Raw genomic sequence first — 17,153 nt, 5'->3', positions numbered from 1 at the left:
AAAATTCAGAGGGAAAAATACATATGCTAATGAGAGGCAAAGTGATGCATGAACAGTTGAAATCCATAAGAATGTTGAACACATTTTTTAAATTCATAATTTCGGTCTCTTCTCAATACATTATTTGTAAGAGATTCTAATAAAGCTGAGCCTTTTGACTGATAATACTAACAACTCCAAATATCAATGATAGGATTGGAGAAGGAGTAAAAATAGAATGATCATCTGTAGTGAAAGTAAGATCAACTTCGGAACTTATTTTAATGGACACCCCCCCCCCCCCAAATGAACAGATATTTAGCTTCCTGAATTTGTCTGTTATACAAGCGTGGAGGGGTTTTGGTGAGCCTGTTAATGTGCACAGTTTATGCAAGTTTTCAGAACTCTCGTTTCTTCATAAGGTAAGATTAATGTCATTTAACTCCTAGGCTTTTCTCCCCTTGTCAGCCTATACTGACTTGCCAAGTCAGTATATACAAGCCAGTGATCACAATACCTGACACAAAGCAGATCTTTACCATCTATCTAGTACTTTCTCTTCCCTGATATAGGATATATGAACATTTGAAACAGACCTAGCCCTGTTAGGTGTAATAAGAATGCTGTAACACTAGATTTCTTTACATAGCTGAGCTTTTGGTTGGCATAATGTGGCTTTTGTTCACTGCTGGAGGAGAGAGAAGATGGCAGAGGATAGAGAAACATGACATTCAGATGAATATCTATTGAAGAGAACTAAAAATCATAAGCCAGTGCTGGTGAAGGATGTGAGGCAGTAGGTACCCTCATTTATTGCTGCTGAGAACACAAGATGGTACATGTCTTTTGGAGGACAGTTTGTCAGTTTCTTATAAAACTAAACATGTTCTTCCCATATGATCCAGCAATCACTGTCATTGATATTTACCCCAAAGACTTGAAGAGAATGCTTACACAAAAATCTGCACAAGAGTGTGTATAATAGCTTTATTCATAATTGCTAAAACTTGGAAGCAACCAAGATGTCCCTCAGTAGGTGAATAGACAAACAAACTGTGCTACATTCAGACAATGGACTATTGCTCAGTACTGAAAAGAAATGAGCTATCATGCCACAAAGAGACATGGAAGAAAGAAATGGTAATGGAGGAACTCCACTATGGAGTTTTCCAAAACTATAGGAGACTGTTGAAAGATCAGGGATTGCCCATAGTGTTTGGGGGAGATGAATAGGCAGAACACAGAGGATTTTTAGGACAGTGAAACTACTCTGTCTGAGATTATAATGATGGATATCATGCATTTGTACAACTCCATAAAATGTCCAACACAAAAGTGAAGTCTCTTTTTTTTTAGTGTTCTTATTTATTTGAGAAAGAGAGAGAGAATGAGTGGAGGAGGGGCAGAGAGAAAGGGGGGCAAAGGATCCAAGGCAGGCTCTGTGCTGACAACAGAGAACCCTATGTGGGGCTCGAACTCACAAACCATAAGATGACCTGAGCTGAAGTTGGACGCTCAAATGACCTAGGCATCCAGGCGCCCCAGGAGTGAACTCTTAAGTGAACCGTCAGTTTTGGGGTGATTATAATGTGTCAATGTAAGTTCATTCTGGGTTAAACAAATAAAAAAAGGCACCATTCTGGTGAATGATGTTGATAAAGGCTATGTATGTATGAGGGCAGAAGGTACATGGAAAACCAACCGTTGGATCTTTTTCTCAAGTTTGTTGTAATTCTAAAACTGCTGTAAAGAGTAAGCCCTATAAAATAAACAAACACACAAATAAAACTTAAAATCATAAGCTCAGTACTTAGGATGTGATGTCCATTAAGAAATTTTAAATTATAAAAAATTCTACTCACACATCATTTTTCAGTAGTATCTTTGAATGTAGTTTATTTAAGTTTTGAGCATACTTAATATCTTTAAGAATCTAACCTCAATTATCAATATTCTTCTGATTCCTAGGCTAAAGAATATCTGTGGGTTTGAAATCAGTATTATCTTCCTGAGCACTGAGGTAGCTGACATTATTACATGACACGTTTGCTATATGCTTACCAGATTGATCTTAACTTCGTGAGTCACTTCTAGCTAGGAGGCTTGTTTGTTCTAATAATCATCTCCAGAGGCATTTTTCATAGGTTCATAAAAAGGCTTTTTCTTAAAAAAGATCTTACGAAGTTCTGTAATAGCAACTGTTCTTAAACGGTCTTCTTTTTTGTTGACTCTAATGTTTAGGTAGGGAACTATAGTGTTCGATCCCTTATGAAGAACACATATGAAGGAGGACTAGTGACTAAGTAGCAGGCTCCTTGGTCCCATCTGCCTGCTTAAAGAGCTGTGGCTGGGGCACCTGGGTGGCTTAGTTGTTTAAGTGTCCGACTTTCGCTTAGGTCATTATCTCGCGGTTCGTGGGTTCGAGCCCCTCATCGGGCTCTGTGCTGACTGCCAGCTCAGAGCCTGGAGCCTATTTCGGAGTCTGTGTCTCCCTCTCTCTCTGACCCTCCCCTGCTCACGCTGTCTCTCTCTCTCTCTCCTAGAAATAAATAAAACATTAAAAAAAAAAAAAGAGCTGTGGCTTTAGCATTATGTCAAATATAAAGGTAGAAATGTCTCAGCACTGTGGCTTAGTGGGGCTCGTGTTTGATGATCTGTCCTTTATGATTTTAATTTTCTTAGATATAATTTATTGTCAAATTGGCTAACAGACAGTGTGTAAAGTGTGCTCTTGGTCTTCGAGGTAGATTCCCATGACTCATCACTTACATTCAGCACCGAGTGCTCATCCCAACAAGAGCCCCATCAATGCCCATTGCCCATTTTCCTCTCTCCCCACCCCACCATCCACCCGTTCTCTGTATTTAAGAGTCTCTTATGGTTTGCCTCCCTCCCTCTCTGTTTGTAACTTTCTCAAGATCTACATATGAGTGAAAACATATGATATCTGTTCTTCTCTGACTGACTTATTTCACTCAGCATAATATCTTCCAGTTCCATCCACGTTGCTGCAAATGGCATGATTTTATTCTTTCCTGTTGCCAAGTAATATTCCATTGTATATATAAACCACATCTTCTTTATCTATTCATCAGTTGATTGTCCTTTGATCTTTATATGTATGGACTTATTTTTCTGTAAATGATGGGTCTTTATCTACCAGGGGAATATTCTGAACTGTTTATGGACTGTATGCAGGGTAGGTGAGTTGTGAATTTTGGGTTGTAATGCTTAACATATCTCATATTTGTGTATTAATTTGAGCAAGCTAATTGATGTCATAGACAGCTGCCAGAGCTCACTGGGTTATCACCATGAGGGTTTATTTCCTGCTCATAGTACAGTTCAGTGAGAATAGACCGGGGGGACCTGCTTCTTGCAATCGTTCAGAGCTCTATGTGGCTCTGACATATTATAGGGCTTTTTGACCCATGGGATCATTTCCAGCCAACACTAAGGGAGGGTGAGAAGTGCAACCCAGCAGTGTTCTCTAGAGGAAGAGAACAAGTTTTAAGCATCTAACCATTATATCTGTGTCCTGATTTTAGTTTCAAATTTGATTGACAAGCAAGCTGCATTCTTTTGATGAGAGTTTCATTGTCAGAGTATAGGCCAAAGAGTCTCCCATTCACTTACTTCTCTTGTTGAGAACTCTGTGCATAGATTCCTGGAAGAACTGTTTTTCTCCTAGAAACACAATGAAGTGTGTTGGGGCTGCGTCTGATAGCTGAAGCTTGATGAGGACTATGAGTACATTGTATTTTCCATAAGGCCAATTCAAACTATTCTTAACTCTTCTATATGGTTAACCATTTCTTCAGAGGCACGTTTCGTCAAAGCACTAAAATTATGCAGACAGAGCTGGAAATGTTCTTTGAAGAGCATCCTATCATATTCCTTATAATTTGGGGTTTTATTTAACACTTAGCTCTCAAAGTGGGGCCATGGCAATATCTTTGAGTTGTAACTCACATCAGGCCTTCGAGGAGTCTGCGATGCTATTTTATTGCTGGCATACAAAATCAGCGAGGTTAACTGTACTGCTAGAGGTCGCACAGTGAGTCAACGACTGAGCTATGATTAGCGTTGACAGCTGGTGAGCTTCTCGGCTGTTGCTAACTGAGCAACATTGACATTCATTCTGATTTGACTTTGCATTTCATTTTCAACTATTTATTCATTTTGAGGGCTCTTTAAGAAACTTTTTAGGGATATTGTGGGACTGAGAAAACTTTCTCTAAATGCTTTGGGGAGAGTCCCATGGCTCCCTTCCTTTCTCTACATCTTCCAGCTTAATAGTTAAATTACATTTGTGTCAGGACAGCTTCCTCTAGGTAGAGTTTGGGCAAATTAAGAAGAAAATAGACCCTTTAAGATAAGCTAGGCAATGTTGATTTTATTCACTTCCTTTATTTTGCAATTTGTGGTTTTTCAACAAAGACGTTCTTAGATCTAATTATATGCTTGTGAGTACAAACTAGAAATGTTATAAAAAAGTGTATATTTGAAGAACTAATTCACAAGTGAAATGGAAAGTGCATCACAAATTTGACCCAGAACTGTTCTGAACATCAAGGTAAAATGTAGCTGAGGGCCATCTGGATTGTAAAGCTTGGAAATGATCATTTGTCTCATTGGTTCAGAGTTTATTCACCTGAGGGGGTGGAGGAAGGATGAACCCCCCATATCCACTTGCAGATGTATGTGTTGGGGAGATTTTTAAGGAAAAGTGCTATTTCATGGAACCCTGGGTGTCAACTTGACTACCCAGTGCGGCTGGCCACAGGCTAGGCAGACTCCCTAGGACTTCTGATTTCACTGACGGTTATCACCAGCTCCCTGCTCTGATGGTGCCTGAGGGGCTAGCAGATCGAGGGACCCAGGTAAGCTACACATATGGGCAAGGAGAGCCTAGCACAGCTGAGGTCATGGGATGTGGAAGCAAACCTGGGATCAAATTATGATTCTGTCCGTTACCTGCACAAGGAATGACTAAACTCATCCTTAGTGGTCAAAGGATGCCTCTGCTCTTCCGTAATTGTGAGACCTGTCAGAGCTAGCTCATTAGAGTGTGGGGACCAGTAGCAGCTGGGCAAATGCCAGTGCCGACTCTTCCCCCTCTGCCCTCCCTGAGCCCAGGCTTCCTTTCCAGATCCTCTGGTCCTCAGCAGGCTGTTAGAATTGAAGAGCAGTATCAAGTTGAGACAACTCCAAATACATCGTCTCTGAAATATTTATTTGAAAACCAGTAACGCATACCCCCCAGACCTCAGATCGTGTAGTCAATTATGATGTGAGTTTGCCTGCAGTAAATTCAGACAGAATCAAAGGGGTTTCCCTCTTTTTCAGCTGTAAAAATGTTTTACAGTTTGAGGCACCTGGGTGGCTCAGTCGTTTAGGCATCTGTCTCTTGATTTTGGCTCGAGTCGTGACCTCATGGTTCATGAGTTTGAGCCCCCTGTCAGGCTCTGTGCTGATAGTGCTGAGCCTGCTTGGGATTCAGTCTCACTCTCTCTCTGCCCCTCCCCTGTTTGCATCTCTCTGTCTCTCTCTCAAAATAAATAAATATAAACTTAAAACTTTTACAATTTAATAGTTCGGATATATAATGATTGCTCTTAAGAGAGCTTCTCTGTGATTTCTCAAATGAATGGCAGCCACTTCAGGGCAGGGTAGCACCTTGCAAGTGTACGAGCAGTCCCATCTCTGCCATCTGCAGAAGGAAGGACTTGTGTTTTCTTCTCTGGTACCCAGCGGAGATGACAGTCTATCCATTAGCAACTGTTGCTACAGAGTAATCATGAGTCCCTCACTGAGTATGTTCACAATGAGAAATCTGCTCACTGTCATGTAAGTACAAGAAAAGACATCACTGTTAATAATCACAAAGTGATTCAGGAGGTGAAGGCCATCAAAACATGTTAAGATTCCCTGTAAGGAGATATAAGTTGTGTTTCCTTTCCAGCGAAATACAAATATTGCTGGTCTTTCTCAGTGACCACAAAAGACCAGGCAGTTTCCCTTAAATCTAACAGTTCCATTACCAATGTGATTGGATCACACGATATGGGAGAGAGAGTGATACTTACAGTATGAAGTGATTTGCATGAAACCCTACTTTATACTCCAATTATTACTGCACGTGATTACAGGACAACCTGGTTGTTAATTGCGTGTGGTCTTTGAATATGCACTTCTTTCAGAAATAGACACTAATTATTAGATCTTGTTTTCGGTCTCACCTGAAGTTGAAAATGTCTAGGATTTTTTTTTTTTTTAATTTGCAAGTCTAATGGTGCACAGACGTCGTAAAACTGATCGCATTCTGAATCCTGTTCTGTTCTCTGGGATATAAACTCTCAAAGATGATGAACTTAGCGTTCAGTTCTCTGTAGGTGTTCAGAGGTGCCAATCTCTTGACAAAAACTATGTGTTTGCTATCAAAATTCTGGAAGAATTTCATCTTTGTAAGTGTAGATGGAAATTTGCTTACAAGCTTAAAAAAATGCCTACTTCCCCATAGATGATCATGGTTAAATATCAGAAATAACAACATCAGAGTAATAGTAAGTATTTTCCTAATTCCACTAGGATAAGAATTTTTTTTTTTAATATTTTTATTTATTTCTAGGAGAGAGAGAGAGAGAGAGAGACAGCGTGAGCAGGGGAGGGTCAGAGAGAGAGGGAGTCACAGACTGAAACAGGCTCCAGGCTCTGAGCTGGCAGTCAGCACAGAGCCCGACGCGGGGCTCGAACCCACGAACCGCGAGATCATGACCTAAGCGAAAGTCGGACGCTCAACCGACTAAGCCACCCAGGCGCCCCTAGGATAAGAATTTTTTGTTTGGCAGCTGTGGTTAAGATTCTGCTGGGCAAAAGGAAGTTTGTTTTGTGTCCTGGACTCCTTTCTTCTGGCTTCAATGGCTGAATTAGGCATTTGATCTTGAGTCATAGTATTGGGCTTGTCCTGTTTTTAGACTAGGGTCGGCAAACTTCTAAGCCTACGGGGGCCGGACTGGTGAGATAAAAGCATGAAACCAGTGAGTGGGAGCCCTGAACTAAGAACACACAATCCCTGCCTGAGGGCACCAGCGCTATGCAGGTTCAACAGGCTTATCTCAGAAATCCTCCTGTATATATAAAATATAGGAACTTTTAAATCTTGGATGTGCAATGCATGTTTTTAAGAAAGCAGTGTGCTGAGCAAAGAAATACATTAGCATGACTTCTGGTCTTAGCACGTGCCATTCCCTCTTCGTTTACTCGTTCTGTTATCCAACTAATGCCTATTAGCCTTTCTTGACTTGATGTAGCTATCATTTCCAGAAAACCTTCTCGGGTCTGGATGAGGCATGCCTCCTGTGGCTCTTATAGCCTCTTCTCTATCTTAAATCTGCCTGTTAAGCAATATTATGGTTGCCTCTTTATCTCTTTGTTTTGTCTTCCTGTCTGTCGAATCTCTGAAGGCCTCTACTACATATTGACTGCATGAGTAAGTGGTTGTGGGTCAGTTGTCTTGTGAGAGTTTTGGTCTCTCAGATGACTTAGGGCATGTGGCTATTCCAAGGCTTCTCCCAGAATCTCTGGGTCAGCCTTTTACTGGAGCTTAACTTCCAGATTCCTGCTTAAACAAACTGCCTTCGAAAGAGCTGGTCTGGGAAGATGTGGAGCCCAAATATAGTAAAACCTTGGTTTGTGAGCATTATTCATTCTGGAAACATGCTTGCAATCCAAACCACTTGTATATCAAAGCAAATTTCCTCATAAGAAATAATGGAAACTCAGAGGATTCGTTTCACAACCCAAAAATACTCCTATAAAAATGATTACAATACTGTAATAGAATACATAACAATAAAGAAAACATAAAATATAAAGAAAAATAAACACATAAACCTGTACTTACCTTTGAAAATCTTCATGACTGGTGTAAGGGAGACAGAGAGGAGGGTTATTGTATAGGATGACTTTCACTGTCACTAGCAGTATTAGTAAACTCTTGTCCTATACTGTATTTAATGTAACTGCCAGTAAGGCAGCAGAGGAAAGAGTCTATATCTGCAGGCAACCTGACCTAGAATGAAGCAAAGCATTCCTAAGCTTACTCTTGGTTGGAAAAGCAAAGGACTATCCACAGGTGCTTTGAAGTGACAAAAAGTACACTAGTGCCAGTTGTGGGCACCTTCCAACATTCTGAAAAATCACTGATTTCTGCCAAGCGCTGCACGGCCTGAGACCAAGCATCTGAGCAAGGGAAACGATTCCCCACAATCCCATGGGGATGGGGGAGAGGAAGAGAGAGAGAGAGAGAGAGAGAGAGATCAGTTGTGATCATGTGACATTCAGCATCATGTATTGCTCATATTACAAGACATCACTCATTTATCAAGTTAAAATGTTTTAGAAATATTTGCTCATCTCGCGGAACACTCGCAAGAACAAGTTACTTGCAATCCAAGGTTTTACTGTACCTCTGTTCTTAAAGGATACTTATGCTTACCACTGCTGTTTTATTCTGGCTGCTTTTCTCTTCTTTATTTCCCCTCAGTCAAAATATTCTAGAGAAGGTAGAGTGCAGATGTGTTTTTGAGACTCAAAGCCATGTGAAGCCATATGAGTCTTTCTTGTGTCATAATTATAAGTAGGGCCTTAGGCTGTGTTTACTGCCTCTAAAATAAACTTGCTGCCTTGCTTCTCAGTTGCAACACTTCCCAGCTTTTATGGGGAAAAAAATAAACAAAAATAAAATACTGTTTTAAATGTAGTGTCAGAAATTAAATAAATTACCCTCAATAGTGCTGTATCTTTAAACAAATTTTTTTTGGAAGAACTCTTCGGGAACACATCCACCAAATAACGATACCAAAGAACCAAACACTTCCTGCATTTGGCAATTGATGATATCTCATCTTATTATAACTAATAAGTCTGGTTATTTTTTTCTCACACTGTATATCTTATTGTATATCGTCAGTAAAAATTTGATCTGTGGGCACATTGTGGTGGCTGGTTCCCAGCCCTTCCATATATAAGCTGTATCAATCGTGGGCTGATGACTTAACTTTTCTTTGTCTCAGTTACTTCTTCTGTAAAATGGCCATCGCAAGAGTCCTTAATTCATAGGGTTATAACGAGGCTTAAATGAGTAGAAAAAAGTAAAATGCTTATAATAGTGCCTGACACAAATGCTATATACATACTCACTTTTTTTAAAATTGAAGAATAATTGACATATAGTATGATATCACTTTCAGGTGTACAACACAGTGATTCAGTATTTATGTACATTACAAAATGGTCACCACAGTAAGCCTAGGTACTGTCCATCACCATACAAAGTTGTTACAAATTAGTGACTATATTCCCTGTGCTGTACATTACATCCCTGTGTCTTAGTTATTTTATAACTGGAAGATTGTACTTCCTAATCCCCTTCACCTCTTTTTGCCCACATCTCCTACACTCTTGCCCTCTGGTAACCATCATTTTGTTCTCCATATCTAGGAGGCTATTTTCTGTTTTGTTTGTTCATTTGTTTTATTTTTTAGATTCCACATATAAGTGCTCTCCTATAGTACTTGTCTTTGATTTATTTCTCTTACCATGATATTCTCAAGGTCCATCTATTTTGTCATAAGTGGCAAGATTTCATTTTCTCTATGAATGAGTACCGAGTAATATACACATATATGTAATGGAATATTACATATTTCATACATGTAATATGGGAGATAGAATGTCACACACCTAACATGCATGTACTATACGTAATGGAATATTACATATATAACATATAATATATGAAATAATATATTACATATGTGTGTAATGAAATATGTAATATACATGTAATAGAATATCACACATACACACATACACACACATGCACTACATCTTCTTTATCCATTCGATTAATGTTTTCATTTTCTTCAGATGGATACCAAAAAGTGGAAATCACTAGATCATATGATATTCCTATTTTTAATCTTTTGAGGAATCTCCTTACTATTTTCCATCGTGGCTGCACCAATTTGCATTCCCACCAGTAGTGTATAAGGGCTCCCTTTTCCCCACATCCCTGCCAACACTTGTTATTTCTTGTCTTTTTTGATACTAGACATCCTGACAGGTATCACGTGATATCTCATTGCGGTTTTGATTTCCATTTCCCTAATGGATAGTGATGTTGAGCACCTTTTCATGTGCCTGTTGGCTGTTTGCATGCCTACTTACTTTTTTAAAAGTCAAGTTTATTCAGATATTATTTGGGGCATAATTTACATTATGCTGTATAATTCACCCTTTATAACAAACACTTCTGTTAGCTTTGGCAAGCATATACAATCATATAACCACCACCACAAGGAAGACATCGAACATTCCTATCCTCCTCAAATTTTCTGTCATGCTCTTTGTAGTGAGTGTATCACTCCCCTCAGCCCCACACCCTGCCGATCACTGATCTGTTTTCTTACCCTATCCTTTTGGTTTTATGGAGGGTCATGTCATCTGTAGACTTGTGAGTCTAGCTTCTCACAAGGATGGGCAGAGTCTTTTGCAAAGGTCCAGGTAGTAAATGTTTCAGGTCTGCAGGCCTTACCGTCTCTGTTGCAACTTCTCCACTTTGCCGTGGACTATACATGAGTGATTGGGTGTGGCTAGGTTCCAGTAAAACTTGGTTTATTAAAACAGATGGTGGCCACATTTGGGTGGAAAACCATGATCCTCTGACTCCTAACTTAGCAGAATGCATTTGAGATTAATGTTGTTAGGTCTATTGGTAGTTTATTCTCTTTATTGGCAATTATTATCCATGGCATAGACACACCACAGTTTGTTTACTCATTCACTAGTTAATAAGGCCACTGTAAACATTTGCTGCAGGTTTCTGTGTGAACATAGACTTTGATTTCTCTTGAGTAATTACCTAGGAGAGGATTGCTGGGTTGTATGGTTAAATGTGTGTTTACTTTTATGAGAAACTCAAGTTTTCCAAAATGGCTTTCTCATTTTATATTCCCTCCAGCAATATAAGAGGGTTCCAATTGTGTTGAATCTTCACCTGCCCTTGGTATTGTCCACTTTTCTTTTTTTTTTTTTTTTGGTTAAGTTCAACCTACTCTTAAAGACTGTGAAGAAACTAAAGTAAAGGGTGCTTACCCTAAACCTAAATGAAACTGGAAGCTCTTGAAGGCTTTTACACATGGAAACAACATTATTTGGGCTTTAAAATGACTACCCAGGCTTCAGTATGGAGACTGATTTGTAAGGCCTGGTGAATATGTGAAGACCAATGGAGGGATATATTAGCATAGAGGAAACAGAAGATACTTGACTTGAAAAGTGGCAATGAAGGGGCGCCTGGGTGGCTCAGTCGGTTAAGCGTCCAACTTTGGCTCAGGTCATGATCTCATGGTTCGGGAGTTTGAGCCCCACATCTGGCTGTCTGTTGTCCAACTCTATGTCTCCCTCCCTCTCTGACCCTCCTTGCTCTCTCTCTCTCTCTCTCAAAAACAAACATTAAAAAAAAAAAAAAAGAAAAGAAAAGTGTCAATGAGGGTGAAGTGACTGGGCCTGAGCATTTATAGGAGGCAGAAATGATAGTACTCAGTGATTGATCAGACGCAGGACTGAAGAAAGTGGCACAAGCAACTGATGCAAAATGGTGCTTCACTGATAAACACTGATGGGAAAGAAGGTTTTGGGAGAAAAAATTATCAGTTCATATATGAGACATCCAAATGGAGTTAGTTTGATATCTGGGTTCTGGGATAGAGGAGCATAACTGGAAGTCATATGACCATATGGAGGCAGAAGAAATTCTCTAGAGTTTCTCTAGAGAGAGACCTAAGAGGAACCACAGTATTGAATGTTAGGGAGTAGAGGAACCTCCAGAGGAAACTAGGAGAGAGAGGTTAAAAGAGGCTGGAGGGAAAGCTCAGTCAAATAGCTGTCTCCCAGACACTGAGGTGAGCGAACAGAAAACTGTGTGCTGAGGTGACAGCTAGCACGAGGGATAAAATGTGCTCACTGGATTTCACAGCAAAGTGGACATGAGTCAGTCGTGGTGGTGGTGGTGGTGGTGGTGGTATGTATGTGAAAATGCAGATTAGAATGATTTGAGGAGTTGGCTGAGAGAGTAGGAGGTGAGGCAGTAGAAAAAGCAAGGGTATACAGGTCTTTCCAGAGTTTTTAAGGTGGTAAAAACATATGTAAGAAGCATTTTTTTTTTTTTATTGTTACGGTAAGTCGGATGGAGCATACTGGGGAGAAGGACGAGACAAGGGATAAAATGGAGAAACAGTGCAGTTCATGGAATGCAAAGCCCACGAAACAGGAGGGGTGCCCATCAGAGCTGGCATACTTGCTGAGGAAATTCTCTTGAGTTTAATATTCGTAGTTATGACCTGTTAGCAGAGTAGAACAGGGGGCTTTTAGTATTACCAAGTTCTAATGATTTATATCATGATATATATAGTCCTTAAATTTATTCCTTGAATATTTCTATAAAACTTACCCAGCAGAAAATGTCAGCCATTTTTTTTTGTTGTTTTTGATGTGTGAAAATGCTCTGGCAGTTTAGTTACTTGTCAGTCTTATGTCCACGTCCTACCCATCTGTCATGGCCCAGTTGAATCCCCAAGTGAAAGACCCTCCCTCCCTCATCAGGCTGGTCATGGCCTGGTGCTTCTTTTCTTTACTTTGGCATTAGTTCTTTATACATACATACATACATACATACATATATTGCATATGTGTGTAATATGTATGCATGTGTATGTATTTATATACACACATATTTTATATATACATATACATACATATGTATGTGTGTATATATAATACGTATGTATATAGATAGATATTTCTTTTCCTTCTTCTTGCTCGTCCTCTTGTTCTTGTCTCCTTCTCTTCCTCCTTCCTGATGATAGAAGGCAAAGCCCATGACAGAAAGATACCATGCTCCCCACAGAACCATAGCAGTTACATATCTTTAGTTACGTTAAATGTATGTAAATATGAACATGGGGAAATGGTTATTAATAGATAATAAAGAGGAGTAACATAAAGGAGAATAAGATTTCTGTGACTTGCATCTGAATTATAGCCTGAAAAATTATGGCAACTGACTATAATCTTTTGTTTTTATGATGCTTAGCAAACTGTGGTTTGAAAGTTCCCTTTTATATGCCATTAAAAGATTAAATCATTTGATTACAATAATAACAACTCTGTGGTGGTACTTGACGGTTTACCAACTACTCTCATATCAGTTAATCCATTCAAACTGAGAACACCTCAGAGCTAGAGGTATGACAGGGGTTTTATCCCATTCAACAAATGAAGAAACCAAGACACGGAGAGATAATGTGTCAAAAGTCACATACTGGTAAACAAGAGAGCTAAGACCTGAACTAGGACCCTCTGACCCTGGTTTCCTTCAATGGACCCTATGGCCTCCACATTTATTTTTCTGGAAATCCAATCAGCCTGGCAATAACTAAATTCAATTTTAAGAAACAACTTGGTTTACTTTAGTTACATGGATTAAAAAAATCATCTATCCAAACAATATCTTGAGTGGAATTAGGATCACCTTCTCTTGCACAAGCTCTGGCCTTGAGGTTCAGAACTTCATATGTGATCCCTTTGGCAGAATGGGAAGACACTGCCAGCATCACACTGATGCTGTGATTTAGAGGAAGGAAAAATACAAGTTACATCCCTGTGGATAAGTAACTGTTAGAGCAACATGGGCCAGCATTAGTCACTATAGTGATCGAACCTACTATACACATTTTACTTCTCGAATTTTCTAGGCTTTGGCTGTAACTTCTGGCAACTCCTTTTTTTTTTTTTTTTTAAGACCATCATTTTTTTAAGGGTAATAATTTACATTCTACTGAAAGAAAAACTAGAAATAGGGAAGGTCATTATCCTTTGCAGGGGGTTATTTAGCTGGCTTTAATTATTTTATTGTTAAAGCTTTCAAAAATTGAAATAGTGTATGTTAAATACATAGAATCTATACTTTTATATTAAAACATTCTATGGAGGAAGCCTCTGACTAAAATCCTTAAAAAATATTATTTGCATTGGTCATAGCTGATTATTAATTTTTTTAACATTTATTCACTTTTGAGTGACAGAGAGAGACAGAGCATGAGTGGGGGAGGAGCAGAGACAGAGGGAGACACAAAATCTGAAGCAGGGTCCAGGCTCTGAGCTGTCAGCATAGGGCCCAACCTGGGGCTTGAACTCATGGGCTGCAAGATCATGACCTAAGCTGAAGTCGGAAGCTGAATCGACTGAGTCACCCAGGCACCCCAGCCATAGCTGATTATTTAAACATGACAATAACTTCTATTAAACAAATTCGTTTTTAATTATACTGACCTAACCTCATAGACGTCCAAGCTCCAGAATTTATTTTTGTCAGGGGAATCAAGGAATGAAGAACATACACTTTTAAGAAATTGCAGAAGGGCATCAAGTGCTTTTTTCCGCCTCCTTTCAACACTTGTAAATGTTATCTGAATGAATTATTGCTACAGGGTGAAACATTTCCTTATGTTCTCCTCTAAATTATTTTAGACTAGGTATTTGGGAATTGCTGTACAGTGTGGGGAATAGTTGAACTTGGCTATTTATGAAACCAAAACAAGCAGTTGAGATAATTGAGTCAGAAACCGGGTGTTCCATGGCTAAATAGTGGTGACTTATTTAAAAACATGCCTCCTGGATTTTAAGGACTTTTCTATAAGGCAGTTGGCCCTATAAATCCACGTGGACTGTGAACTATGGTGTGGCTTTGGTATTGCTTGTCCCCATTACGGATCTCTTATTTTAGTATACTGTGAGGTGTATTACCTTCGTATTCCACATGAAAAACTGAAAGTGGACTTTGGACTCTTCCACCAGGTGAACCTGGCCTATGTGGAAGCAGCCGAGTGCCTTTCAGAACCTGTTAACAGGGAGCCTCCTTCCAGAGAAGCTCAGCTACTGACTTTGCAAAACACTGCGGAATTTGATATCCTGGTCATCGGGGGCGGAGCAACGGGAAGTGGCTGTGCCCTGGATGCGGTCACCAGAGGTGGGTCTCAGCGTCGTTGATGGATGCATTACAAATGCAGGCTTCTATACCTCCATCCCTGCCCCCCAGTCAAGCATGCGGTCAGCGCTTCGTGCTAGTAAAGTCACATTTCTGTTGTACTTTCCAATTTTCCATACTTTGTGAGGCACTTCCGTATTTTTTTAATATAGGCACTTGCACAATTTTAAAATGAAACATAGCCTGTGTTTTACACGTAAATGAATTTCTTTAAAAAGAAAACTTTAAGTTCCTTTGAATTCATTAACTTGATGTTCTGGCTATTTCCTTCTCATCACATAAAGTAAATACATTTTAATGAAATAAAAATATTTGTATATCATCTGAAATCACATTTATGCCAGTGAAGGGTAGAAAAGCTTTATTAAAATGAATTAATCATCTATTAAAATGATTCTTTTTGTTCTTGTTTCTCTTCAAAGTGTTTCTTCCAGTGAAATGTGGACTTCAGTTTGGGAGACTGGAGTTTATGTGAATTTAGGATGGAAAAGACTGTTGCTAACCTGTAGTTCTTTCAGGCATCCTATTAGTCAGCATTAGGGAACACATGAATAGTTCCTTCAAAATGGAAACATGGGGCGCCTGGGTGGCTCATTGGTTAAGCATCCGACTCTTGATTTCAGCTCAGGTCTGGATCTCAGGTTGGTGAGATCAAGCCCGATGTCAGGACCTGCACTGATAGCATGGAGCCTGTTTGAGATTCTCTCTCCCTCTCTGTCTGCCTCTCCCCTGCTAGTGTGCTGTCTCTCTCAAAGGAAATAAATAAACTTAAAAAAAAAAGGAAACATGACATATAAAGAATGAAATTTTAGTAGGGAACACCAATGCTCTTCCATATGATATATTTAATAAAATAATCTGATTTTTGCCTGTGGTTATTATTAGTGTGGAGTTTTGGGTCATGGAAATGTGGGCACATATCCTGGCTCAGCAACTTTATTAGATGTATTTATAGATGTGAACAAACACGCATTCACTTGGGCTAATATCTTAATTTCTGTAAGGTTCCTCATCTTTCAAATAAGGAAAAAATACTTTCTTTGAGTGATTGTTGGGATAATTAAATGTGGAATCATGAAGATGACTTAAAATAGTGCTTGTCACACAAAAGCTTGATAAATTATAGGTAGTCTTTATAGCTGCTGCCATCATTGTTATCGTCTTCTTCGTCATTATTTTAAGCAGGCTCCACATCCAATGTGGGAATTGAACTTACGACCTGAGATTAAGAGTTGCATGCTCTACCCACCGAGGCAGCCAGGCACCCCTAGAGCTGCCCTTATTAACACGAAGGCAAAAGACTTTTAGAACGAGTCCTCCTGGAGAAATAATTCTTTGTGGTATCCTTGGATGTATGTAGTTGGGCTGGGCACTGCTGCGAGGAATTTTGACTCTGGACAATTTTAGTTACTGTATAAGGCTCAATATTTATTGCAGTTTCATACTCAATGGTAATAATTTCTTACATGGAATACTTCTCAGATTAAGTCACTGCCACAGCCATCTTAAACTTTGTTACCTTACATACCTGGTAGAATATACTCTTTTTTTTCTTCTTTTTTTTTTTTTTAGCATTTATTCAGTTTTGAGAGACAGAGAATGAGTGGGGAAGGGGCAGAGGGAGAGGGAGACACAGAATCTGAAACAGGCTGAGCCATCAGCACAGAGCCCGATGTGGGGCTCGAACCCACAAACTGTGAGATCATGACCCGAGCTGAAGTCAGATGCTTAACCGACTGAGCCACCCAGGCGCCCCAGAATCTACTCTTAAAAAATGAATAAATTGGACAAGATGGAGGCACACGCAAACAAGAAACTGCCCTAGACTTACTGTGACGGCCTAGGACCTGCACTGAACTTTTGATCTATGGAGACTTCACAGCCGAGGTCCTTTTTCTCACTTCTGAATAATGGTACATTCAAAATATAGGCCTTGGAATTTATTCTGTTGTTAAGCAGGCCCCAGTGGTCGCGTAGCTCCCTGTTTCCATACATGGTTCATAATTTGAGCCACATTATCCTTGGACATACTAAACCAGATGGAAAGATCGATTACACGTAT

At 39.5% G+C, this 17,153-nt stretch overlaps 1 protein-coding gene across 5 annotated transcripts in view; it reads left to right on the top strand.

The window, feature by feature from the left end:
• GPD2 (glycerol-3-phosphate dehydrogenase 2) overlaps positions 1-17,153 on the top strand; it is a 225,550-nt gene that overhangs the window by 126,139 nt on the left and 82,258 nt on the right. For 4 of the 5 annotated variants that reach the window (XM_039253007.1, XM_039253008.1, XM_039253005.1 and 1 more), the window contains one exon: positions 14,902-15,073. The exons of the other annotated variant lie outside the window; for it this stretch is intronic. In XM_039253007.1, coding sequence (XP_039108938.1) covers positions 14,902-15,073 — 172 coding nt within the window. The remainder of the gene's footprint in view (positions 1-14,901; positions 15,074-17,153) is intronic. 5 annotated transcript variants of the gene reach the window in all.

Source organism: Hyaena hyaena, unplaced genomic scaffold (genome assembly GCF_003009895.1).
Source record: "Hyaena hyaena isolate Hyena2069 unplaced genomic scaffold, ASM300989v1 scaffold_436, whole genome shotgun sequence".
Taxonomy (NCBI): domain Eukaryota; kingdom Metazoa; phylum Chordata; class Mammalia; order Carnivora; family Hyaenidae; genus Hyaena; species Hyaena hyaena.
The sequence above is the reverse complement of the archived record's forward strand: the minus strand, read 5'-3'. Positions and strand labels throughout refer to the sequence as shown.